This window comes from Manis javanica, chromosome 15, assembly GCF_040802235.1.
Source record: "Manis javanica isolate MJ-LG chromosome 15, MJ_LKY, whole genome shotgun sequence".
Classification (NCBI taxonomy): domain Eukaryota; kingdom Metazoa; phylum Chordata; class Mammalia; order Pholidota; family Manidae; genus Manis; species Manis javanica.
Genome location: NC_133170.1, coordinates 76,263,026 through 76,288,033, shown reverse-complemented (window position 1 = coordinate 76,288,033; position 25,008 = coordinate 76,263,026). Strand labels below are relative to the sequence as shown.

General features: G+C 51.5%; 1 protein-coding gene across 2 annotated transcripts; it reads right to left on the bottom strand.

Moving 5' to 3' along the window:
- Positions 1 to 212: 212 nt before the first annotated feature.
- On the bottom strand, positions 213 to 20,778 carry CABP1 (calcium binding protein 1). 2 transcript variants are annotated; one of them, XM_017661240.3, is made up of 7 exons: positions 12,896 to 13,351; positions 8,197 to 8,376; positions 5,816 to 5,846; positions 5,399 to 5,542; positions 3,964 to 4,073; positions 3,601 to 3,748; positions 215 to 694 (listed from the first exon to the last, which is right to left on the bottom strand). In XM_017661240.3, the coding sequence occupies exons 1-7, from the start codon at positions 12,938 to 12,940 to the stop codon at positions 669 to 671; spliced, it is 684 nt and encodes a 227-aa protein (XP_017516729.1). In that variant the 5' UTR covers positions 12,941 to 13,351; the 3' UTR covers positions 215 to 668. The 2 variants fall into 2 exon arrangements, with proteins under 2 accessions (XP_036849521.1, XP_017516729.1); XM_036993626.2 differs by lacking the exons at positions 8,197 to 8,376; positions 12,896 to 13,351 and adding an exon at positions 20,055 to 20,778 and having other exon boundaries at positions 213 to 694.
- Between the last annotated feature and the right edge of the window lie 4,230 nt (positions 20,779 to 25,008).

The following is a 25,008-nucleotide window of genomic DNA, read 5'->3' as shown; positions in this document are numbered from 1 at the left end:
CTCCGGGGCAGCTGCATACCCGGCTAAATCATGACATCCCCTCGTGTCCCTCTCAGTTAAAGCACCAAGCCCTGGCTTCTCAGGTGAGAGTGGAAGGGCTGGGTACCTAATGCGTGCTCCATAAATGCATGCTGAATGCGGGATTGTTCAGCCAGTTCTGGGCATGCAGCTGGTCCTCAGGAAATGGGTGAGCTACCAAACCAGGCCTAAGAAGCGAAGACCCCCACAGCTGCCCTTCTCGTGGAAATATCTTTATTGGTTCTGAGATAACAGGGCTGAGGCGAGCTGGGACAGGCACGAGCTAGAGAGGATGCGAGAGGCTTTGCCCTGGGGCGGACATGCTGTGTGGGATCTGCTGGCGGGCTCCCTGGTCCACCCGGCCAGCAGCGGCTGGGCACATGGCACTTGGTGCCTGGCATGACCTCTGCCAGCTTGGCACTGTGGCCTTCTTTTCGTGGGCACCCCCTTTCCAGTTGCAGGAGTTGTGAGTCTTTCACAGTGCAGAGGGGTGGGGGTCCAGGGTGGGCACCTCCCCGGGGTGTAGGCAGGCCCCATCCACCGATGTGTCCTGAGCTCTCGGCGACATCGACTATGGCGAGGTGAGGCGAGCTCCAGCTCCTCTTCCCCCGCCCGTGGGAGCTTGGCAGTCCTGGGGGGCCCTCGAGGCCTCAGCGGGACATCATGCGGACAAACTCTGGGCACGCACAGGACGGGGTGGGAAGAAAGCAGCAGTCAGAGCCCAGCACAGGAGGCTACTTTCCTGTCTCCCTCAGTGCTGTGGCCCCCTTTCCACTGTGACTGCCCCTGCCTTGATGCTGGTCCCCTACATCCATGCAGCCTCTTCCAATGCATCTGTACAGCAGCTAGAACAAGCTTTCGAATCCACATATCTGACCCCTCATCGGCCTCTCACGGTTCCCCACCAGATGACGTTCTGTGTCCTGACATGGCCTCAAGGTGCTCCCTGAGCAGCCCCAGTTGACATCTCCCCCTGCACCCATCCCTATGCTCCAATCACACAGATCTCCCTGCCAGCGCCCAGGTGCAACTGGCACACTTCCCCCGACCCCCCTACCCCCCGCACCACCTCACCTTTCAGCCTTCCTGCAGCCTCTCCCCCTCCCTTTTCTTTTTTTTAACTAGACTTTAATTTTATAGCAGTTTTAGGTTCACAGCAAAATTGAGCAGAAATCAGAGTTCCCGTGTACCTGCCCACACACCTGGACAGCCTACCCCGCTACCAACATCCCCACCGTGGTGGTGGTGGGAGATTCCTCACAGTCGCTGAATCTACTTGACACTTCCTCATCACTGAAGTCCACTGCCCCCTGGGGCTTCCTCCTGGTGGTGCACGTGCTGTGGGTCTCCACGAGTGTATGACGACAGGTATCCCACCATTAAATTATCATACAGAATTGTTTCACTGCCCTAAAAATCCTCTGTATTCTGCCCATTCCCCCTTTCATCTCCAAACAGCTCCTGGCAACCTCTGATCTTTTACTGTCTCCAAAGTTTTGCCTTTTCTCAGAATGTCACACAGTTGGAATCATACAGTACGTAGCCTTTTCAGACAGGCTTCACTCACTTCCTAACACGCACTTAAGGCTCCTCCCTGTCTTTCATAGCTTGACAGCTCATTTCCTTTTAGCACTGAGTAATATTCCATTGTGTGGATTTATCCATTCACCTACTGAAAGAGATCTTGGTTGTTTCCAAGTTTGGGCAATTATGCTAAAGCTGGTGTAAATATCCACATGCAGGTTTCTTTGTGGTGGTAAGTTTTCAACACATTTGTGTAAATATCCCATCTTTCTTTTTCACCTGGTGGCTCCTATTTACCTCTTAAGGCTCTCCTTATTTAAATCCTCCTCCAGGAAGCCTTTCCTAATCCCCCTCCAGCTTGGCACAAGTGTCCCCTGTGTACCTCACAGCCTGCAGGACTTCCCCAAACAGCAAAGACTCCTACACTGTTGGGTTCTGTTTTCCTTGCTAGTCTTGGGCTCCTTGAGGCAGGGACCAAGCCTCAGTATGCAGTCAGTATATAATACATGCTGATAGAATGAATGGGGGGTGCTGGGCTTTCAGGGAAGGGCTGTCATGTTGGGTGGGGCATTATCTGGAGACAGGGCTACCTGAGATGTCCAGATCTGGTGGAAGCAAAGTCTTCTGTCCATAGAGCCACACTCTCCTCAACCTCAAAAACCAACTCCCAAGGAAAGGCCTCCCGACATTCTGTTCTGGACACACTCACAGCCTGGCACATGTTTATCTTGCCTTTTTGCTCGGGAAGGCAGAGTCAATGTTTCCCTGGATTTTTTCCCTGTATCCTGTAGTGCTTCACATGGTGTCATGCACAGTGTGGTGTGTGTAATGGTTGGATTCCAGGCCTGAGTTTATGACCCAGCTCTGAGTCTTAATAGGTAGGTAATCTCGAGCAAGCTATAGTATTTCTCTGAGCCTCAGTTTCCTCATGTGCAACGTGAGGTAATGAGAGTGCAATCCACAGTCATTGTGAGAATTAAATGAGATAATACATGTAAATGTACATAACACAGTGATTGGCACATAATGAGTACACAGTAAATGGTAAATATTATGATTATTACTGATTCTTTTTTTAAAACTTGTACTGGGCATTATCTATGTGCCAGGTACTAAGTTACATGGGAAAAGCAGAGATGGAGAAAATGGGGTTCCTCCTCTCGAAAAGTCCAGAGTCAAGTGGAGACATAAGTAGCTTTTAGGGAAGGTGCAGTGAGAGCCCAGAAAAGAGGGGTTCAGTCTGAAGAGCCAGAAAGCAGTGCTGGGAGAAGCGGCCCCATTGCTGGGTCTGGGAGGATTGAGAGCTTCTCCCAAGGGAAGAACAGAATAAAAGGCATCCTGGCCGAAACAGCAGTGTATTCAAATGAGAGCCTGTGGGTCCCAGACCATAAGCACTTTGGGATGACTTTGGGGGCTGTGTGAAGGAGGAATGACAGTGGCTGCCACTGGGGAGGTAAGCTGGGGTCAGATCCTAGAGGGCCTGAGTGTCAGGTTGAGGAATGTGGCATTCAGAAAATACCTACCATGGGTGGGTGCGGGAGTAGGTGGGCAGATGGACCCAGGGATGGCTAGATGGAGGAGCAGATAATACAGATGGGGAACCAACAAAAAGACAGATGGATAGATCAGAGGACGTGTGGGCAGCAGAAGGATAGGTGTACATGAGTGTATTTTATGGAAGTAAGGAGTCATGGATAGATAGATGCTTTGGGTAGATGGATGCATGCAGAATAGTTAATAGATGCATGGGTGGATACCTAAGTGTACAGATCAAAGGCTGTATGGATGATTGTGCAGGGGTGGATGAATGGGTAAGTAGCCCTGGACAGATGAAAAGATGAATGGAGGAACAGCTGGAGAGACAGGCATGGAAAGATGGATGGACAGATGGACAGACAGGTGTAGGGATGGGAGGCAGACTGGGGCAGGGGCATGGACTGAGGGGTGAGGGAATGGAAAGCTGGCAGACTGACGGTTGCATGATGGACACACAGCGAGAGGGCTCTGTGGATGGCCACTGCCGCCTCACCTTCTCTCCCACACTGAGGTCCCACCTACCTTCAAAGTCCACTCGTCCATCCCCATTGAGGTCCACATCTCGGATAATTTCCTCTATGTCTCGGTGTCCCACCTGATGACCCAGGAGTTTCCTCATGGCCTCTCGTAACTCACTGGTGCTTATCTCCCCATCACCATTGGTGTCAAACTAAAGAGGGCAGGAAGGAGAGAGAGGGAGTTGCCGCATGCAGGAGCGGATCCCAAGGTTGAGCCCTTTCCCCAGCATCACTGCTCTCCCCCCACTCCCCCAGACTCGCTTCCCCTGGTCTGGGATCCAGGGCTCAGTTTCTTTCCAAGTAATCATCCTGAGGTTGGAATTCTGACAACTACCCACCCACTGCCTGTCCTTTGCCCATGACTCACCTCTCGGAAAGCATCGCGCAGTTCCTTTACTCCAATCATATCTGCTGTCTCTGCCAGGAGTTTAGGTCCCATTAACTCCACGAAGTCATCAAAATCCACATGGCCACCCACTGGCAACAGAGAGGACAGGAGTAGGTGGGCAGATGGATACAGGGATGGCTGGATGAAAGAGTGGACAGATATAGATGGGGAACTGACATACAGACAGATGGATAGATCAGAAGACATGTGGGTAGAAGTATCGGCAGAAGGATAGGAATAGGCTAGGCCACCCATCTAACCACTCCCCATCTCCCACTAAGCAATGGAGGAACTGCCAACCCCTCCTTGACCTACTCAGCACCAGGCCCTATGTATAATCAAAGGTCAAATGAGGACAGATAGATGACCATGGACAGGTGCTTTGTCAAAGAGTGGCTCAGGGGAGTGGCTGGGGGCCACTAATGACTAAGGGAACAAGTCAGGAATTGGACAGAGGTAGATACGGATAGGAGGAAGAAACATTAGATCACAGAGACCGGTAAATAATCACACACACACACACACACACACACACACACACACACACGCAATTATGAGCACCAGTAAATAATCACTCACACACACACACACACACACACACACACACACACACGCAATTATGAGCACCGGTAAATAATCACTCACACACACACACACACACACACACACGCAATTATGAGCACCGGTAAATAATCACTCACACACACACACACACACACACACACACACACACACGCAATTATGAGCACCTGGCCCACATGCCCCACACCTTATTCTTCTTACACAAGTGGAAGCTCAACTTCCAACTGGCTCTTTCAGCAGGTGGAAGCACTGGAGAACTGACCTCCACACACTGGCCTACTTGCTCAGCAGCTTTTAGCCAGGGTTGGCAGGAGTTTGGGGGATAAATATCCAGCCAGAGTGGTGAGGGCTGGGGGATAGTTTGAGGTGGGAACTGCCTGAGTTCCCAGCAGAATTAGACTCCCATCACCACAGCGGTGGCTGGCTCGAGAAGGCACCCTCTGTTGGCTGCTTCTCTTCATTGTCTCATTTCCTCACTCCCAGCCAATGCTTTCCTTCACCTCTCAAATAAACTACCTGCACTCAAATGCTTGCCTCAGGTTCTGCTTGTTTCAAACCAAGACAGAGAAAAACATGGCAATAACAGCACCCCTCTGTTCAACTCTCACTGGGTATTGGGCTGTTTCAGAGATATTTCCTAAGTGACTTCCTATGCTCCACTGCCCCTAGTACACTTCTCATTTTACACGTGAGAAGACTGAGGCTCAGAGAGGGTGAGTGGTTTGCCCCAGGTCACAGAGCTGGAAAGAGGTGGGTCGTGAACGTGAACCCTGGCCTATCTGACTGCAAGGGTGAGGCCGGGAAGAGCAGGAGGTGCCGGTGAGGGGCTCACGGTTCATGTTGATCTGCTGAGACAGCTCGATGAGCTCCATCTCCGTGGGCATGTAGCCCATGGTGCGCATGCAGTTGCCCAGGTCCCGGCAGTTGATGTAGCCGTCCTTGTCCTTGTCAAATTCTCTGAAGGCCTCTCGGAGCTCTGGGAAGAACAAAGGCGGGCATAGCTGGGGGTGGGACCCACAGAGCCTCGGGGGCAAAGGCAGCCCGAGGGCCCACTGGCTTAGAGAGGCAGGCCCTGGAGCTGTTCAGGATGTGCCCTCCTCCAAAGCCTGGCTGCACAGAGGGTTCCTGGCTCTGTGGCAGGGCCCGGGCCCAGGAGGCCAAGGTGTCTCTACCTCTCTCCCACCAGCCTCCCTTCCCTCACCTTCCTGGATGGCTGAGAGGCCCTTCCCCCTAAGGGGCCAGGTCTCACCTTCGATCTCTTCTGGCCGCAGTGATCTGTCCTGAAACAAAAGAACATGTCCCATTAGCAGCTTTGAGGAGGTTGAAGTTACAAAAGGCCCAGGCTGGGGGCCATCCAAGAGGCAGGCAGCACCAGGTGGGAGGTGATGGGGTGGCGGCAGAGGCAAGCCTGGGCCATGTCCTTGAGGGGAGAGGCACAGCCCCACGTCTCACACAGACAGGAGATGCCCAAGGGCCCCAGAGTCCCGTTCAGCCTGGGCACAGAATCCCAGCATCCCCAGTCCCTTCTTTATCCCAGACACAAGGATCTGTGGGGAGCAGAGTTGGTCCAAGGCAAAAACCTGTAAATAAGGCAGGGTCAGCAGGAGGTCACCCAAGAGAAGAAGCCTGCAAGGTAATGGGAGAAAAGGGGCTGATGAGCCAGAAAGTGGGGACCAGACAGGCAGCCCCAGAGGGAGGAAGAGGAGACACACTCCAGGGTGTGGAGGCGGAGTTAGGGCTGTGCCCTGCTTCCTGGGCACTGCCCCTCCTTCTCTGATTTGACCCCATCCCATACCTTGCCCTGTCACCAGACACAGCTTAGGATGCTGGCCGCTGCCAGTGCCTCTGGCTGCTGCCAAGGTCCCAAGCACACATCTCCAGCTGGAAGCAGTGCCCAGGTCTCCTTGGGGAGTCAAGGAAACCCTGGTTCCAGGCATCAGAATAGATGGCAGAGAAGGCCCCACAGAGCAGGCCTGGAGGACACGTGGGGCAGGCTCTACCTGCCGAGCTGCCAGTCACCCCGGCCTGCCCAGGAGGGAGACAGACCAGCATGAAATGGATGCCCAGCTGGACCTGCTTCATAGGTTCCAAAGCTGGTGCATGGGACTCATCCTCACCATGTCACAGCTCTCTGTCTTTGGGTAGGGTGTGCCCGTCCTAAGGAAGTGCACGCCAGGTGTGGGCACACCTATCACGAGCACACACAGGCAGGCATGCCCCGGTTAGCTTGAGGCATCGCAGCTGTGCACACAGGCTGTTGTAGCCAACTGGGCCAGGGTGGGTAGAGACAGCTTCTGCTCACCCGCTGTAAACTGGCCCCAGGGCAAGGAACCCCGGCTCTGGAAAACCTGAGAACCTCCTGGAAAGGAGCTGCTGAACATCTAGTGAGCCAACCAGGTGCATGGGACCTCACACTCAGAAGCAGCTGTGTGTGGCAGGACAGTGTTGCAAGCATGTGTGAGCTTGGAATGAGCAGGCTGCAAGCTAGCAGCCTGCAGGCAGCATTCTCGATGAGGATGGGAATCACGGAAGGTATGTAAGTCCTTGTGAGATGATTAAATGGACTTAAAAAGCCTGTCCCGATGCACAGTGCAAGTGTGGCCACTCCCATTCCTAGTCACACTTGGATCTTGGGTGACCTAAAAGGATGTTGTTTGCAATTCCCCGTATGCCTAGTAAGTGAATTCAATGAGTAAGAGAGCATATGCATGTATACACATGTGCAGAGCATATTTGCTAGGACAAGTTATTTCCCACCCTTCAGGCTTCAAGCAGCCATCCTCTCTGAGTCACAATCTCCTCATCTGTAAAATGGGTTCATACCAGTACTGTTCTCACGGAACTTCTGTAAGATCCATGAGACAAGATCTGTAGAGTGTTTAGCATGTGGCATTCAGTAAATGGAACCTACAAACATTTATATGTGTAACATCATCACCATTACCTCTTCCCTGCCACTTCTCAGATACCTGTCGAAGGTGACCCAATGTAGTAGCCACACATGGCCATTTAAATTGGAATTAAGTAAAATTAGTAATTTAGTTTCTCAGTCGCACCAGCCACATTTCAAGTGCTCCGTGGTCACATGTGGCTAGTGGCTATAATGTTGGACAGCACAGATTGCACAATATTTCTATCTTCATAGAAAGTTCTACAGACAGTGCTGTGTATTCAGTACTGTTGTTAAGAGAACAGGCCCCTAGTCCTTGAGTCAGACTCCCAGAGTTTGAATCCCACCTCTAACCCTCATCAGCTGTTACCTCTCAAACTCAGATTCCTCATCTGTAAAATAGGGATGTTAATGGTACTTACCTCTTGGAGTTGCTTGGAGGCTTAAATGAGGCAGTGCACCGAAGCACTTAGCACAGTGTATTTGCACATGGTAAGTGCTCAAAAACAAACAAAAAAACATTCGCTGCTATTGTTATTTCTTGATGGTGGATGTGGCCTCACCAATGCTTTGCAGCCATGAATGGGAAACGCTGGGGGTCACGTTCCCAAGCTGAGGGTTTGAGGTGTATCCTCTAGGGGACACGTGCTGCTGTGTGCAGAGCCCCTCTTCTTCCCAGCACCTCCTTGTGCCCTGTGAAGCCAGGTCGAGCATGGCTCCACTGGGGCCAACTTACGTACAGGCTGCCTGTTCTCAGCGAAGCCCTTGCGCAGGAAAATACAGGCGGGGCCCAGTAGGTTATGCATGACAGCACAGTTCTGGGCCAGCATCAGGAGCGGCCCAGGGAGCTCGCCGCCGGCCACCAGCCCCTCCTCGCTCGTCTGCACCACCTTGTAGCTGGTCTTCGCCTCCTGATGCATCTTCAGCCAGCACCAAGCAAATACAAAAGAGGGCAGGGTGTCACCTCACTGACCACCCGGACCCTCTGGCCCCACCTGGCTCCTGGTCCTAGAAGGGACTCTCCTCAAGAGAAGACCCTTGAGAGTCAAACAGCAGGATTCAGAGAGCCTCAGGATGCACGAGGGCAAGCATCAAATTGGTCCACCAGATGGAGCCTCCAATCTTTAGCTGGAACAGATGCTCCAGGGAGGGCTGGGTGTGATACCCACTGTGTGGCATGTATGCATACCCGTACACACATACGACATACATGAGCACAGAACCACACATTGGTGTGCATGCACAAGCTCAGAGAGAGAGAAGCAGGCAGAGAGAGGCTTCTGTTCCAACCAATGGGAAGTCTTCCCTCAGAGACTAGTGGAATAATATCCTTTCCCAGATTCCCAGCGCACCAGCTCAACCCCCAGGGCTAAGCTCCCAAACTGGCTTCTGACCCTACCCCTGCTGGATCTCTGGTACGAAGCACTGGGGGCAGTCAGAGCTGGCAGCACCTGGAGAGTAGGCTCAGGTACTCTGCTGGACTGGAGGTTGCAAACCAGGGGCCTAGCTGACATAAACAAAGGAGGCAGGTGGTAAGAGGTGGGGGCTGGGGCAAAATGGATACTACGCGTCCAGCAGCACTATTTAACTACAGCCAAATGTTGCCAGACCTTCTGATTAAAAGCTCTGGGTAGGCCAAACAAAGCCCATCTGTGGGTCCGATTCCACCAGGTTTGCAGCCTAAAGACAAGACCCTCTCTGCCATTGAGAGTTCTCCTCCCTCCTGCCTTCCCTGGCACGCAGCTGGGCCCAGCCTGCTGAACTCTAGGAGCTGCGCAGGGGACCTCTCTGCTTACCGAATATAGCTGTGCTCCAGGGCCCCAGCCAGCCCTTCCTCCTCCCTGACAGTTCCCATGCAGCTATAAAAAGCACCGCCCACAGACCATCCCCTTAGGAGGACAGCAGCACCCAGACACAATATTCTATCCCCCCCCCGGCCTCCCCAGACTGAGCAGGGCCCTCCAGAATGCAGGCCAAGGCACTCCGCCTTCAGCCCTGAGCTTGGAAGCCTCCCCTCAGGGTGAGGATGTGGGGCCAAACCTGCCCATGCAGAGTCGGAGCAGCCGAAACTTTGAGGGCTGTTTCTGTCTGGGACCCTGAGCAGCATACCCAACCCCTCTGTCCTGCTGTATGCGCTGGCCTCCAGGTTCCTCCAGCTCAAAGAAAGTCATGTCCAGGAGCAGGTCCTACAACACAGGGGCAGCCTGTCCTCCCAGGCTGAGCAGCAGAACCTCCTCCTCCTGTCCTCCCATGTGTCTTCTCCCCGAAGCCCCACAATGTGGGGCTGCAGACAAGACTCCCTTCCCATTTCCTAAGCCTCTTGCAGGGCCAGAGAGGCAAGAGCAGTGGTCTGGTTCCTCAAGGGAAAGCAGCAACTCAGACCGGAGGCAAAGGACCTCAGCCAAGGCGCAGGGTCAGTGAGCGCAGTCAGAGTCATTCTTTGGTCCTCCCAGAACTGGAGGGTTATCAGACAGACCAAAGGCCATTCTGGTTTGATGCCCAAAAGAGGCTGAGCGCCTCCACCATACTCACACGGGCTCCCGGGACCTTGGCTAGAGCAAGGGCAGAACCAGAGAGACTGTCCCGACCGGGAGGCTGGCTCAGAGGAAGCCTGGGAGTAGACAGTGGGTTAACCCAGGGAACAATCTCAGGAGAGCATCAGCCTCTTGGCTTTTGGCAAGTGGGCACAACCCAGGAAAGGGGGGGCAGCAGGTCACAGAACTCTGAGAGGAGATTTACTTTACAGGCTTTGGACTCAAACAGCCTTGATGTGACCTTGGGCAGGTCATTTCATTTCTCTGTGCTCTGGTTTCAGCGATGACGTGGCTTCTTGCGAGAAATAAATGAGCCATTGCATAGCGCCTAGAGCATGGTTAGGGGTCAGATACATGGAGTTGCCATGGTGAAGACAATGCCACCGCAGATGATGCAACTGAGGAGACTCCGGGAGCCAGAAGGCATTTCCTTCTGGCTCCAGAGGAAGTGGGAGAATATTTGCCAATCAGGGAAGAACTGAGAAGGTTGGGGAAGAATTTGCTCCCACGAAGAATGAGCCAATGGTGGCTGGGAAATTTCCACTGCATCCTCTGATCATAATACTGCCTGGCACCAAGTTGCCCCGGGAGGCTGATCTTCTTCCCCGGCCAGTGATGGCACCTGACAGCCTAGTCCTGCCGTGCTCAGAGCCTGGAGCAGGCCCCCTCTCACCATGACCAGTTCCCTGGCTACCGCTCAGGGAGCCGAGTGGGCAAGGGGCCTGCAGGCTGACAATGTCTCCTGGCACGGAGCGGCCGCCTCCTGAGTGCGGCATGGGAACAGGAGGGGCCAGCTTGGCACATGATGTAACAGCTTTCTGTCAACACAAGCTGGCCAAGGGCATGCAGGTCAAAGCTCCCTCACACGGAGCATCTTCAAGGAGGAGCTAAATGAGTGAGCCTCGATATCAAGAGGGGGCACAGAAGGTTGCTGCAGTGAGTGGGAATTTGGACTAGATGACCTGTGAGGTCAGATTCAGGAATCTATGAAAAACACTACCGCCAGCAGGAAAAAAAGAGGCAGCCTCTCACGGGGGCAAAAAATAAAAATAAAACACCAGCTCTGGATTCAACACAGACCAGGGTTTAAATCCCGGCTCTGCTTCCAGCTGGCTGTGTGACCTCAGGAAAGCTCTGAGTCTAGCTCCCTTCTCTATAAAGTAGCCAAGAGAACTTCTTGGTGGAAAAGAGCAGAGGAGACAACAGATGTTGGGTATGTGGTAAATCTTCACGATAAAGCAATTATTATAAAAAAACATAAAGTTGAGCGCAGGAAGTTTTATGATCTTTTACCTCATTCCATGGACTCAAAAACCTCTCCTATTTTCATTTTTTCCTCTATCCCCCTTGTCAGAAAACCCAGGGTGGAAAAACCTGAGTCTGATGACAATAAGACTAGCTAACATTTAGTGAATACTGTATTCCAGGCAGTGTGCACAGCACTTTATTTTGATCTCTCAGGCACCTTGGGAGGTAGATACAAGTATTTCCACTTAATGGACAAGGGAACTGAGGCCCAGAGAGGTGAGGTAACTTGCCCAAGGCCACATGGCTGGGAAGAGGAGACACTGCTGTGTAAGGGAAGATGGGTGGGGTAGGAAGAAGGACAATTCTTGTTCTTAAGTTCACTTCTTCAAGCTCTAGACAGAATCCAGGGGAAGGCCTTTCACCCTGTGGTCCCTCTAAACAAATTCAGATCAGTTTCTGCTTCTCTGCCACAGTATCAGGCCACCTCTCATAAAAGACTTCTCTAAAAAGATGACAGATGATGGGTGGGGGGTGAGGATGGGTGGTGTGTGTGTGCAGAAGAAACAGTCAACCCTCAGAAGGATCCAAGAAGCAGCAAAGATTAAAAGGAATTTGACATGAGCAGCTTAGCTAAATGAGGAAGACACTGAGCAGAAAAACCTGAAATGTCCTAAATTGAAAGGCTGTCAAACTGACCAAGGGGGTAGGATGGAGTTGGGGGTGGAGATACCATCAGTGAACCTGAGCCCTTGAGGAAGTCACTTAACCTGAGTGGCAGTCAGGTTCCTGATGAAAGAATTAAAGGAAAATATCCCTTTCATTCCTTCTTCCTTTAAATACTGTCTGTGAGTTTCTTCTACGGCCTGACTTCAGAGTGACTAGAAATTCAGGCAGAGCCCATTTGAAGCAAAAACTCTACAGACGTGAGCCCAGGCTTGCATGAAAGATGCTTTGCAGATAGATTTGTTTTGTAAACGGATATTATCCTGGTGTATAAGCAATAAATCCACTACACAGAGTGACTTATAGACACCTTTGCTCAACATTCTATTTCTCAATGGAAACAACCGTGGGCCCTGAACCAGTCTGGTCTTAGTTGAGATTCTCCGACCTGACTTGAGAATGGTCGAGGGTAGAAGGGGATATCCTGCTTGGTTCTTTTCAGTAGCAATGGGATCTACTTCAAAACCCACAACTCTGAAGGCCTAGAGACCACCAGAAAGGGTCAGTCAAAGCAGACAAATGAACCCACAGCCCTGCTGCTGGGAAGGAACCTCAGCCTGCAGCAATAAGGTCAAAGCCCGGCTCAACCCTCCCTGATTCTGCCAGACTCAAGGGGGTCTAGCCACTCACATCCTAAGGATCCCTATCATTCATTTTACAGCCCAAGAGATCCACAGTTTCTTTCCTAAATCTTACGCAAATTCCCAAACACAGCTCCCATGCACCTCTAAACCCCAGCTTCAGCTCAGAGCCCAGGACATAGATAACCATGATAGAAGGGAATTCGGAGGTAGGAAGAGGGATGCACATCTAGACAGAGCCCATAGGCAGGGTAGCAAGCTTCAGATGCCCACCTCTTCCATGCACAACCTCTGGGACTGAGGGCAAGATGCTCCAATCCCCACCCCAGGTCCTAGGAACTCCATAAACATACCTTCCTTGAGAGATTTCTCAGTGGAGACTTGACACAGTTGCCCATCCTAAGCTGAGGCAGCCCCTCTTGGGATCCCCAGGTCCATGAAGGCAGCTGCTGGGGGCGACGAGACCTGAGTCCCAGTCACTGCCAACCCCAGCCTCCCTCTGCCCGAGCTGCCTTCCCCCAGGACCGATGTGAGCCCTCTCTTGCGCGCGTGCTCTCTTACTCGTCTGCCTGCTCCCGCTCTCGGGGCTTTTTTTTTCTTTTTTGGTGGATTGCGTGTGTGTTTGTGTGTGTGGGTTTAACTTTCTGAGCACTTTCTTAAGGAGATGAAGACAGGAGGGGAGAGTGCAAGGCACAGAGAAAATCACCCAGAGAGCTGATGGCAGAGGGCAGCCAAGCTGGAGAGGCTGCTGGATCATGGACACGAGATTACAGAGCTGAGTCCTCCCTTGGGTTCATTCCCTTTGCCTCGGCCCCTTCTCTCCTGCTGCCAAATCTGCAGAGAGATTGCCTCCAGGAGTGGGGCCCAGAATGGCAGCTGCAGCTGGGAATTAGGCCAGCAACTCAGAAGGGGAAGCAAGCTAGTTTGGGCCCCCAAAGCCAGGGTGCCTCACAGCTCCCAACCTTGTTTGCATTTACACACACGCATGCACACACATACACACACACACACATGCACACACAAGGGACAAACATGCCTCCTAATTGCCATCTGGCAATTGCAGCTGGATTGAGAGCAGGCAGCTCCAGATGAGGGTCTGGGAGATCTTGTGACTTCTCCACCACGCTCCATTTTTCACACTTGCCTCGTCACTGAAGTGGGATGAGGCTCCAAGCTGGAAGCACTGCTAAGCCATCAACAGTGAGCTGCTCCTTTCACTCCCATCACTGTGTGCCGCCTCTCCATCCCAAGGGAAACCAAGAGACGACTCTGAGGGGGCACGAAGGATGTCGCGCTGGCACCAAGGGCATGAGTGAGGGCCACTTTCTTCTAATCCTCTGCCTGATTCCAAGCAAGGATCCTTCACGAGCTTTCTTGGCATGCAGAGTAGAGAGGCCACCTTTTGCAAAGCAGTTCTCAAGGCCCCACAACTGGAACTTTTTAGGTGACTGGCTCTTCATCACTGCTGGTACCAGCTTTGATGTGAATTCATTGCAAACCTCAGACGTCACCTGATTCGCGAGACCTATAGCCCAAGCCAGACGACCCAAGAAAGGAAGTGTCCCCGTTTCCCTGCACCCAGCTTTTCCCAGCAGGAAACACCAGAGAGAGGTTGGGAAGCAGAACTCTTCCCAGCCCCCTGATGCAACAACCCTTACCCGCGTCCCCGAGTTTTCAGCACAGAGAGGTTCTCTTCCCAGGCACTCTTTGTCCAGCTTTGGGTGGCTGGTCAGAACTCCCATTAGGGGAGACGGGTGGGGTGCTACCCAGAAAATGCCACACACCGCTCCCTGGAGCTGAGGGAGAAGGCCTCTGGATAGTTCCTGATGTCTGCGCCGCTGCTGATGTTCCATGGCTTAATCAGGGGAATTATTCAGCAGCCTTGTTTGGGCCAAACCTCCTGGGGAGAGGCACCCCCTGAGGACAGAGGGAGGAGCCTGGAGTTGGCGGAGGGCTGATGCCTAAAAGGCAGAAAAGGGGATGAAGACATGAGGGAGACCCAATGGGAGAGAGAGCAGCCAATCTAAGTGCTTCGTTCTTCAAAGACGTATTTCTCAGAAACAGCATGAAGCAGCATCTCTGTGAGCTGGGGGTCAGGTCAGGAGGAAGAGCAATGGACTCAGAAGAACGGGAAGGATCTGCAGGCCTGGGGTTGAGTCCTGGCTCTACCGACTTCTGACTTCTCACATTCCAGAGTTTCAGTTTATAAGCCTGGAAAATGGGGCTTCCGCTATCTTGTTTTTAAAGCATACATGAGCAAGTGTGTGGCACGTAATAGGTACTCCATAAGTAATTATTAGGATGGAAGAAAGATGTATCGTTTGTGCAGTGTTTATGTGCCAGGCATTGTGCGTAGTTCTGAAAATGTTGCGGTGAACAGGATAAACACGGTCCCTGGTTTCAGGGAGCTTACATTCTAGCCAGTGGGTAAGAGCTATTAAAGAGCTTTGGACCCACTTATTTAGTTACAATTCAGGTACATGCTCTGAAAGACTATTTTGAAAAGCTAGGGATCACCAGGGCCCCAAGAGGGCAGATGGTTTAAGCTCTAGGTACAAACCCAATTCACATTAATGACATGGGCAGACACATGGAAACACAGCACAGTGTAAAGCAGATGCCAAGGCCGCCTGCAGGTGAGAATCACGGGGGAGCTTCCTCAGAGATTCTGATTTGAGAGGTGCAGGAGAGCTCCAGGCACTGGTGGTGTTTAGTGCTCCAGGTAATTCTAACCCGCAGACAGTGTTGAGAACCAGAAACAGAGGCTCGGAGCTTGGAATAGAGTCAGACAGACTTGGGTTCAAATCTTACCCTGCTGCCTAGCAAACACATGGCCTCGAGGACTTGTTAATCTGAGCCTCAGTTTCTTTACTTATCAAATGGGTGCATAATACCCCTTCCCTGACAGGGTGCTTGTGAGGCGTTAATGAGATGATACATGCAAAGGCCTTGGCGCAGTGCCAACCACCTACAAGGTGCCCCTTCCTCTGCCCAACTTTGGTTTTAAAGGACCGGGTATGGCCTCCCTTCCTTCAGCAGGGCACCAGTCAATCAGAGCTGGTGACTCCTGCCCCCTGCAGGCCAGCCTGGAGCACAGCACCCTGCTTGCCGACCTTGGGCTCTGCTTTTGTCCTTGGAAAGGGAGACGGGAGACTGTCAAACCAGGTCCCTACGCAAAAGTCACGCACTTCGAAGAAATCCCATCCTTATTTAGGGGGAAAGGTGCTGACACTAGTTTGAGGCTTAAGGGCAGCAAGAGATTCAGGGATTCAAACCCAGAACTTGCTTAAGCTATTTTGGGCTGGGCAGGTGAGGTGACAGAGGTCCTGAGAGGTGGGGGTGACTGGTGATCTGGAGGGGACAGCAGATGGGCTTGACCTTTAGCAGAAAATTTGAAGAGGTCTGAACGGTGGGGGCTTCTCTAAGGAGTAAAGCATATCCCTCAGCCTCCCACCCCAACCCTCATCTCTGTGGCAGTAAGACCTTGGACCTCTGGAAGCCAGTTTGAGTTGTGAATGGAATAATAGGATCAGAGGAATAAGAAGGATAAACCCATTGCCGATTATTCCTGTTTAGGACGGAGGCTGGCCTTGGCCCTGATCATTTCTATCACCAGTATTTGAACTTGGATGGCTGCCCAGTGCTAAGACACTCACGGAAAAGCTGGGTCATTACCTGAGAGGAGCTTGTGGATGCTTCTGACAAATAGGAAACACACTTCTATGACTTCCCACTGAACCAGTATTTGGCAGCAGGTTGCTTTGGAAATAGGCAGTCCACATCACTGTCCTGCCATTTACTCATGGTGTGACCTTTGGACAAGCCATTTCCCTTCCCTTGAGCCTGTTTCCTCATCTCTAAAATGGGGGATGGTAATGCCAACCTTCACAGGTTGCTGTGAAGATAATGAGAAGATACTTTGGCAGTTGTTTAGAGGGCTCTAAACTGAGGTCTCAAGTACCCTTGGTGCTTCCCCCAAACAGCTAGAGGCAAATGCAGACATCCCAGAGGCCTCTCTATGATTAATGTTAACCACAGACTGACCCTCTCTTCCCCTTCCCCAGGCCCAGAGGAAAGGCAATGGGCTCCCAGCCCTCCCAGAGAGCAGGGGGGAGATTTGGCTGGGCAGGAGTGAGTAATATTCACAGCCCTCATCCTAGGAACACAGCCTAGCAAGATTGAATCCATTAGGACCCAAACCATTATGGCCTCCCTCCCCCATCTAAACTATAGGGACTAATAAATCTCTGAAGTTCAGAGGCTGGAGATACCAGTCATTCACTCACTCACTCACTGAATTCTGCAATCCTATTGTGTGCAAAGCAGTTTGGGAATTGAGTTAGCCTACTCCAATCAGAGGAGATGTTTCTAAAGCTAGAAAAAGGGGAAGGATGGGACAAAACTGTGGATTTTATACATATTTGCCATCTCTACAAAGGGTGTTTTTTCCCAAGCTGAGTAAGGAGCAGAAAGACTGTTCTTAAAATAGTTTTCCAGGACTTAATGCCAAGAATTGCCCCAAGTCATGCCTATTCTGAGTTAATTTCTGATACCACATCTTCTCTAGGCAGCTGGGTAGCACTGTCCTTAGCTAGCCACAAAGACAGTACTAAGGGAAGGTCCTTTGTCATTCAGGTCTTTCCCTTAATGGCCTTTCTCATCTGGCTCAGAGACAGTTTTTAAAGTAGGTGATTCAGGCCCTCATCCAGACAATTACTTTATTAATAATAACAATAATAATAACAACAACATTATTTAGGCTTCCCTTTTTCTAGCCCCCACTTGGAGCCAGGCCACCTAACAGCCTTAATCCTGGGTAACCCTCATAATAGCTCTGCAATGTAGTTTCTTCAATCTCATTTCTGGAAGAAGAAAATCCAGACCAGAGAAAATAATAAGCCCAAGGTCACAGCAATAGGAAGAGACAGAGCTGGCAATGGAACCTGCGGCTCTACTGTCTCCCAAGCCACCAGTCAGTGCCTGCACCCTCAAACCACACCATCTCCTTGTGGGTTGTAAGGGTGCTCTGTGACGTCACTGGAAGAATCCTAATTCCTGTGCCCTAGTGTAGGAGCCCATCTTGGTACTTTCATTCCTCACTTTGAACCCTGGCTCTCCCTGACTATTACAAATGGAAAGAAGGTCTGCCACCATCTTAGGTAGTTAATCAACAAAACAACAACAACAATAATAATACTAGCATTGATAGAGCCCTTACTCTGGGTCACACACCGAGTCAAGCTCTGTACACATCTCCATACCCTGTTTAATCTCTCAAAGAGAGAGATACTATGATCACTCCTAGTTTGCAACTAAAGAAACAGAGGCTTAACGAGTTCAGCAATTCACTTAAGGTTAAAAAAAAAAGAAGAAGAACTTGGGAGACATGAAAAACGTACTTCCCAGGGCTATATTTTGCCATAAGCAGATCCCATCTGAAAGTTTCTGCATTCAGAACACCATTTCCCTTCTCTTGGTCCCAACCCTGTCTCTAAGGACAGAAATGTCAATGCAGAGAAGGGAAGGAAACACCAGCTCCCCTTGGTCTCAGGAGCCTGGAAACTCTGACACGGAAGTCCCAGGCCTGGTTCCGCTGCTGTTATTCAAGCAGACGCCTTACAGCTGTCAGCAGGAAGCCCGAACCGAATGTGCTGAGCTTTAAAGAAAAAGTCCGCAGTTCTCGAGGCAAGAGCTTCTAGTGGGAGGTAGTAAATATTTGATGGGCCTTCCAGCTCTTCTTGACTCAGGTGACCCTGGTGACATTTCAGAACACTGGGCTGGAGAATATGCTTCATGGAATGACTGAGAAAGCAGAAGGAGGAAGAAAAGCAAGTAGCTGAAATGTCTGAGCTCACAAAGGGCCTATGCAGGCAAATTTCAAGAGATTGGAAAGAGAGGGCCCTTTTTCCAGGAATGAAGTCAGATCACCAGCAAACTAAGTAACCAGGAACTCTGAGCCTATGACCTACCCCTCCAACTCTTAGATTATAAACTCCAAAATAGCCAGAGCCTGGCTCCTCTCTTGTGTGCTGTTGTCTCTGCAGTGCAAATGCCTGGGCAAAGCAGGTGCTCAAACAATATTGGATAAATGCAAGAATAGGTGTCACTGGTTCAATGACACAGTATTCCTTCTGCAAACTGGCCCCACTCCACAGACCACCCTGCCCACACGACCTACACCTCCTCACTAACACACAAGCCACTGCAGTGAACTTCTATCCCAACATGTCACTGCACTAACTCTCACAGCTTTGCCTCAGGAGAACTGTTTCCAGCTACTCTGCTAACAAGGGCTCCCTGCAGGAACAAAGCTACACACTGCTGCCCTATCACACCACCACAGCAGCCCCATGCAACCCGAATCCAAGGGCAGCTGCCTTCATGTCAGACCTCCACCATCATCAGCCGCTGCGGAGTAGTACTTTGAAAAGAAACGTGCAGATCTAAAGCAGAACACACACAGCCTCCTTGGAATTCTGATCCAGCATGGCAAGCTGGGAGCTTGCAACAGCTTCTTTATGCTACATACTAGCGCAGAAACACTCAGGCCCCTGTTTTCCCCCACATATCATGCAAACGCTCTCATCAGACCTCTGCATTATACTCCTTGGCTGCTGCAGAACTGTCTCTGAGTGCCAATGAGTTTGACTTAATTATGGAGTGAGAACTAGAGGAAATCCTGGCTTTGCTCGGGAGTTCACAGGTTCCTTTCTGGTGAAACTCTGTTCTTAGCAGCACACCCCCAAACTGTAGACCTGGGTTAAAGGGCAGGTGCCCAGCAGCCTGTGACCCTTAAGAGAAAGACCTAGAGGAAACCCCGTAGTGACCTTTCTGACCCTGGAATGCCCACCAGCTCAGTCTTACAACTTGATAACTGCTCAAATGCCATCCTAATGGCAACCCTGGAGTGACGACCTCCTTAAAACACCCCAAAGTTCCAGTGTGAACCATAGCTCTGTACAGCCCCTCCATGCCTACCCAGACACTTCTCTTTTCTCCTGTTGTTGAGTCTCCCTCTAGCTTTCCTAACTTTTCCCAGGTCTTTGGGGCCACCACAGGCAATGGCTAGGGTCCCTCATCCCCAGCAAAGTTGTGTGTCCTGAGGTTTCAACTCTTGGGTCTCCAGACTCTCTTGGTCTTGGGTATTGGCCAGAGGCCAGCGGCCAGAGCAGTGGGTTTTGCGCCCCTGCTCGGAGCGCCCCCCGCTTGACCCCTGGAAATCCTAGGCGGTCTGTGACAGTCACTCCCTTTCAGGGCTGGCCTGTTCCGGCAGGTGGCGGGAGACTAGGCGGTGGTGCCTCGTCCGTAAGGGGCCGGGAGCGTGGACAGCGCCCGGGGTGCTGAATCAGGCACGGGGGAGGAGGCACGCCGGCAAGGGCGCGGGGCTGCGGCAGGACTAGGGGAGCGTGAGCCGGGAGACCGCGGGCAGCGGGAGGAGGGCCGTGGGCGCGCAGCAGCGGCAGGGTCCCGAGCGCCTTTCCCGGGAGCGCGGGCGGGAGGTGCGGCCCTTACCTGGCCGAAGGCAGAGCTGAGCATGGGGCGCAGCTGGTGGAGGAACGGGTCTGCCTCGGACGCGGCGGCTGGAGCGGAGTCCCCGCGACCAGGGGCTCGCTGCGAGCCCCGGAGGCCGAGCGCCGGGGACAGCCCCCGTTCCTCCCCATCCCGCCCGCGAGCCGGAGGCAGCGGCGACGGCGGCGAAGGTCGGGACGCCGCGGCCGGGAGCGCCTCCCGGGGCCTGCAGTGCGCCTGGGGGAGCCCGCGCCCGCTCCCCCGCGCGCCCTCCTCTCGCGTCATCGGCCGGCACAGGGGCCTCCGCGAACTGGGGTCCCCGGACGGCGGCGGCGTGCCCGGGCAGGTGCCGGGCAACCGGCGGCTGGGCAGCCCTGGCTCCCGGGCAGGGCCGTGGCGGGGCACCCGGCTGCCCCCGCTCGCCGCCGCCGCCTTCAGCAGCGACGTCTTGGACTCGCTTTTGGCTATGTGCGAGCTCATCGCGGCGGGGCCCGCGCTCGCATGGCCGGGCGGAGGCGGCGCGGTGCGGCGCTGCGCGGGGCCCCCGGCGGGCAGAGAGCGGGGCGCCCGGCGGGAGCCAAGCCCGAGGACGCGCTGGAGGCGGGCGCCGTCCCCCGGCCGCTTAAATGCGGCCCCGTCGCCGGCGCCCATGTGACAGCGCAGCCTCTACGCCCGGAGCCCCGAGCTTCCCGGCGGCTGGCTGTGCGGATCTGGGGGGGCCCGCCGGCTGTCCTCGGAGAGCCCACCCCCGGCTTCCCCGCGGCCCAGGTACTGCCGCGCCCCGCCCCTTGCCCCGCCCCGCGTTTGAGGAGTCCCGCTTCCCGGCGGCCCCTGGCGGCGGAGGGGGCGATCCGGCGCGGCGCCAGGAGCGCAGGGGCAGGGGCAGGGGCAGGGGCAGGGGCCTGGCGGATGGCCCCAAAGATGCCCAGACCTTGGTAGCGCCGGCAGTGCCCCTTAACACTCTTGGAGCCTCCCGCAGTGACCTGGAACCACCCGAACCTCCAAAAATGCAGGCGGGGTTCACTCCCCAGGGGGTACAACTTTGGAACTGAGACCAGAGAGATGCAGGACACTCTGTGACACTGCTGCATACAAACGCTGGAGCCAGGATGGTGTGCAAGGACACTGCTGGAAGGAAAGGCTCCCCTCAGTGGGGCACTTCATCCACTCCGGTACCAAGGAGTGAGAGCAAGATGACCCTCAATCAGCCACAGAATTTTCAGTTCTCAGAACAGAAGCCAGGTATGCTCTGGTCTTTACAGGGCCTGGTGGTAACCAGATCTCAGGTGGGACCCATTTGCTGCCCTTCCAGCTCTTGTACCCCTCTCACCTTCATGCCTTTCTAGATGTTAGAGAAACTCCTGCTCTTGGTACACAAGCCTGGTTTGAATCTCAAATCCCATTTCTGTCACTGCATAATTTAGGCAAGTGTCATCAGTCTTGCTAGACCTTGTTTTCCTTTTCTTTAAAATGCAGATAATTATCATAACTAACTTCTTGGCAACATCTAATGACCCATGCACATAAAAAGCCTAGCTCAGTGCTTGCAATAGGGCCTGTACGCACTTAGATTAGTTCCCTCCCCCTTGTACTTTATAAGGTCCCTTCTACCACTCCTGTTTAGTAATGGGATACCTGAAATTTGCAGCAGGGTAGGGTGTGAACCTCCCAGGCTCTCCGTGTTCCAGTCTCTGGCCCTGACGTCATCCATGCATGAGAAGAGGACAAGTCTGGTTAGCACTTAGCCTCAACAGAAGGATACATGGACAGATTGCCCCTATGCTACACTTCACTCATGCCAGGGGCTCATCTTTCTCTGCACCGTCTGCTTCTTTTACTTACCCATATGCAAGGAATTAGGAAAAAGAAGATGGGTGGGGAAAGCAACTGTCCAGAAGCCAAAGTGAACAAGGGAAGTATGGCAAAATGTTCCCCAGCTCCCCCTCAGAGTCTGGGGTCAGTGGTCGTTCCAGCCCTCAGAATAGTCACTGTTTGGCAGGACTAACAGCAAATGTACATTCTGTATCAATCACAGGAGGTAAGTCCCTTCTCAGAATCCCTCAGTTGCTGATGAGATGCAGTTGCTGATTAGATGCAAGGGCATTCTAAATCCCAGCTGCGCCACTCTCGGTTATCTTTCTGAAATTCTCAAAGTATTCTTGGGCAAGACTTTTGTCAGCAACTAGTTTCTGAAAAAGTGAAGAACTTGGTTACATCACCTATAATATTAAATAAAAGATTCTGTTCATGGAAAAATGGATGAAACACTTGCACCCCGTCCCTGGATGATCCTGAGTGGGTTCCAGGATTCCATTTCATTTGTAGTTTGTGAATTTGGTCACTCACTTAACAAATATTTCTATAGCCAGGCACTGTGTTAGGCACCTGCGATACAAAGATTCATCCATTCACTCAACAAATACTTGAGTGCCTGTTATTTGCCAGGCACTGTTCTAGGTACCAGGGACATGGTAGTGAATAAAACAAAGTCTCCATCCTCAGCCTCAAATGAACAACTACATAAAGGCATGGAAAATGGTAATAACTGGTGGTGTTTAGTGTGGTGAAGACAAATAAAGCAGGTAAGTAAGAGAGGAGGGCGTAATGGAGGGTGCTCTTTTAGACAGTGATTGGGGTGGATCTCTCTGAGGAAGGTACATTTGAGCAGAGACTACATTTGAGCAGTGAAGTAAGAGAGCAAGCCCTGCATATGTTTGGGGGAGGAGCTTTCCTGGCAGAGGGGAAATGGTTCAAAAGCACTGAGAGGACAGTTTGGCATATTCAGGGACAAGTGGGGCTGGGGTGAGCAAGGGAGAGAGTGGTAGAGATGAAATTGAGAGGAAGGCAGGGCCCAGAGAGTCAAAGGCATTGGTTTTTTTCCAAGTGTGAAGGGAAGCCACTAGCGGGTTTCTGGTAGAGGAGTGGCCTGTGGTTGTTTACACTGTGAAAGGATCATGACTGTTCTGCAGCAAGTCCACTGTTGAATGGCAGCATGGCAACATGAGCCAGTCAGGTGCTGCTGCCAGGAACAGACGAGAGAGGATGGTGGCAGGGACTAGAGTGATAATGGGGGAGGTGGTAAGAAGTGGTTAGATTCAGGAGATGTTTAAAGAATTATGGAAAGATTCAGCTGTCCCTGCTCTCAAGGAAGTCTCAAAAAAAAAAAAAAAAAGAGGCGAATAAAACCCACTGAAACAGAATGTGAAATGTGCAATAAGGATATGACCAAAGGAGAACCTTATGGGCAGCTGGAGAAGGCTTTAGGGAAGGTGACATCTGAGCTGTGTTTTAAAGAAGTGAAATTCCACCAGATGAATTAGGAAGGTAAAAGAGAGATCATTCCAGACAGAGGGGTAGAAGGACAGTTTCAGCAATGGGTTGGGAGTGAACCTGTGCTGTGTAGTATGTCTGGCAATCTTTTAGTGACTTGAGTGGGTGTCAAATCAAGGGCTGGAAGACAGGTCTGGAAAGGTGGTTGAAACTAGACTGTGAATGATCACGAATGTGATATTCAACAAGAGTTTGTCCTTTAATCTAGAGAAAATAGAGTCCTTGAAGGTTTTATGAGTCTGTGTGGGACAGAAACAGAACTGTGTTTTGGAAGATAATACTGATGCACTGTGGAGGGGTTTAGAAGGACACTGAAGGCAAGACCAATTAGGAAATCAGGTTCACTCATTAACAAAAATGGTTGAGTGCCCACAGTGTGCTGGGCATTGGGAATAGCGCAGTAAATAAGTGGACATCATGCCTTCCTTTATGGATTTTAAGTCTGGCAGGGAGGTAATAGGACTAATTGTAAAGGCTGGATCAGGTTCAGGAAATATTTCAGAAACACCGTCATTAAGACTTGGAAAGTTCTAGATGTGGAAAATGCCAACGGCTTGCCTCTCTGTGAGACATAATGGGAATATAGTTACTGCAAAGTATCCTACCCTGCAGAAATGATTTTTAAATGATCCCTTTGGATTTTATATATCTTTATAGCTTTAAAAGCATTTTCACATGAAGCCTCTCACTTGCCTTTGAATGTTATGCAAATTTTAATTATTAAGTAAGTACATGTTGTGGTATTATTTGGTGGTATCACCCTTGGTGGAAAGTTACACCGAAGAATACGTTTTGGAGCATGGAAAAGACATCCTAGCTTACAAGGGCAGTTAAATGGAGAAGATGGGTCTGGGACCATGACATCAGTCTAGAGAGAACAGTGTGTTTAGCTGTCTTTATGTGTCATCTTCTAGAGAGTCCAGTTAGAAGGAGCAATGTGGGGTTAAGGGCAAAATTCTTAAAATGTACATGGATCTCTCATTTAACATATCTCAGTTTGATAATGTCATGTCCCTGTAGCAAACTCCTTTAAAAACTGTTCTTTCCTGACCAGGACCATATGTCATGTTTAGAGTCTTGAAAAAGGTTATGGTGGTGCTTGAGTTTATTCTCCATGACGTTTCTTGTCTAGCTCATTCCTTTCTGCTGTTGTCAGAATCAAATTCTGCACTTTGTCTCTCCCTTGTTTTCAGATGACAAAATCTCTGTTAGGTTTCAGAAAGCTGGGATTACAAAATGTCCTTATAGCTTTAAGTTCTCTGTGGTGATTGGGGAATGCAGGAAAGGACAGGATGAGGATTTGAGGGGAAAGGGGAGTCAGTGGACTGAATAGGGAATTCCTTTCCAGAAATCTGCCTTTTGACCCAAATTTTCATCACATAAGAGGATTCTGAGATTTTTTAAATAAAGTGAAAAGGGATGTGGGTTACAAGAATATATGCATCTGTCAAAGCTGAACTATACACTGAAGATTGTACATCTCACTGTGTATAAATTATAACTCAATAAAAAGAAAAAGCAAATGAGAAGGACAGATAGAACAAACCTAATAGTGACAAGCAAAACCAAGTACTGAACTATCTCAGGGACATGAATTATGATTTTCAAAATAGTGGTAACTGAACTT

What these genes read in the sequence shown, in the direction of transcription:
- CABP1 (XM_036993626.2), bottom strand. Translation starts at nt 20,702, where the DNA reads ATGGGCGCCGGCGACGGGGCCGCATTTAAGCGGCCGGGGGACGGCGCC. An exon ending in TCAGCTCTGCCTTCGGCCAG is followed by an intron (nt 5,847 to 20,054) that starts GTAAGGGCCGCA and finishes CTTTTGTTTCAG; the next exon opens with GACAGATCACTGCGGCCAGA. An exon ending in TGCGCGATGCTTTCCGAGAG is followed by an intron (nt 3,749 to 3,963) that starts GTGAGTCATGGG and finishes TGCCCTCTTTAG; the next exon opens with TTTGACACCAATGGTGATGG.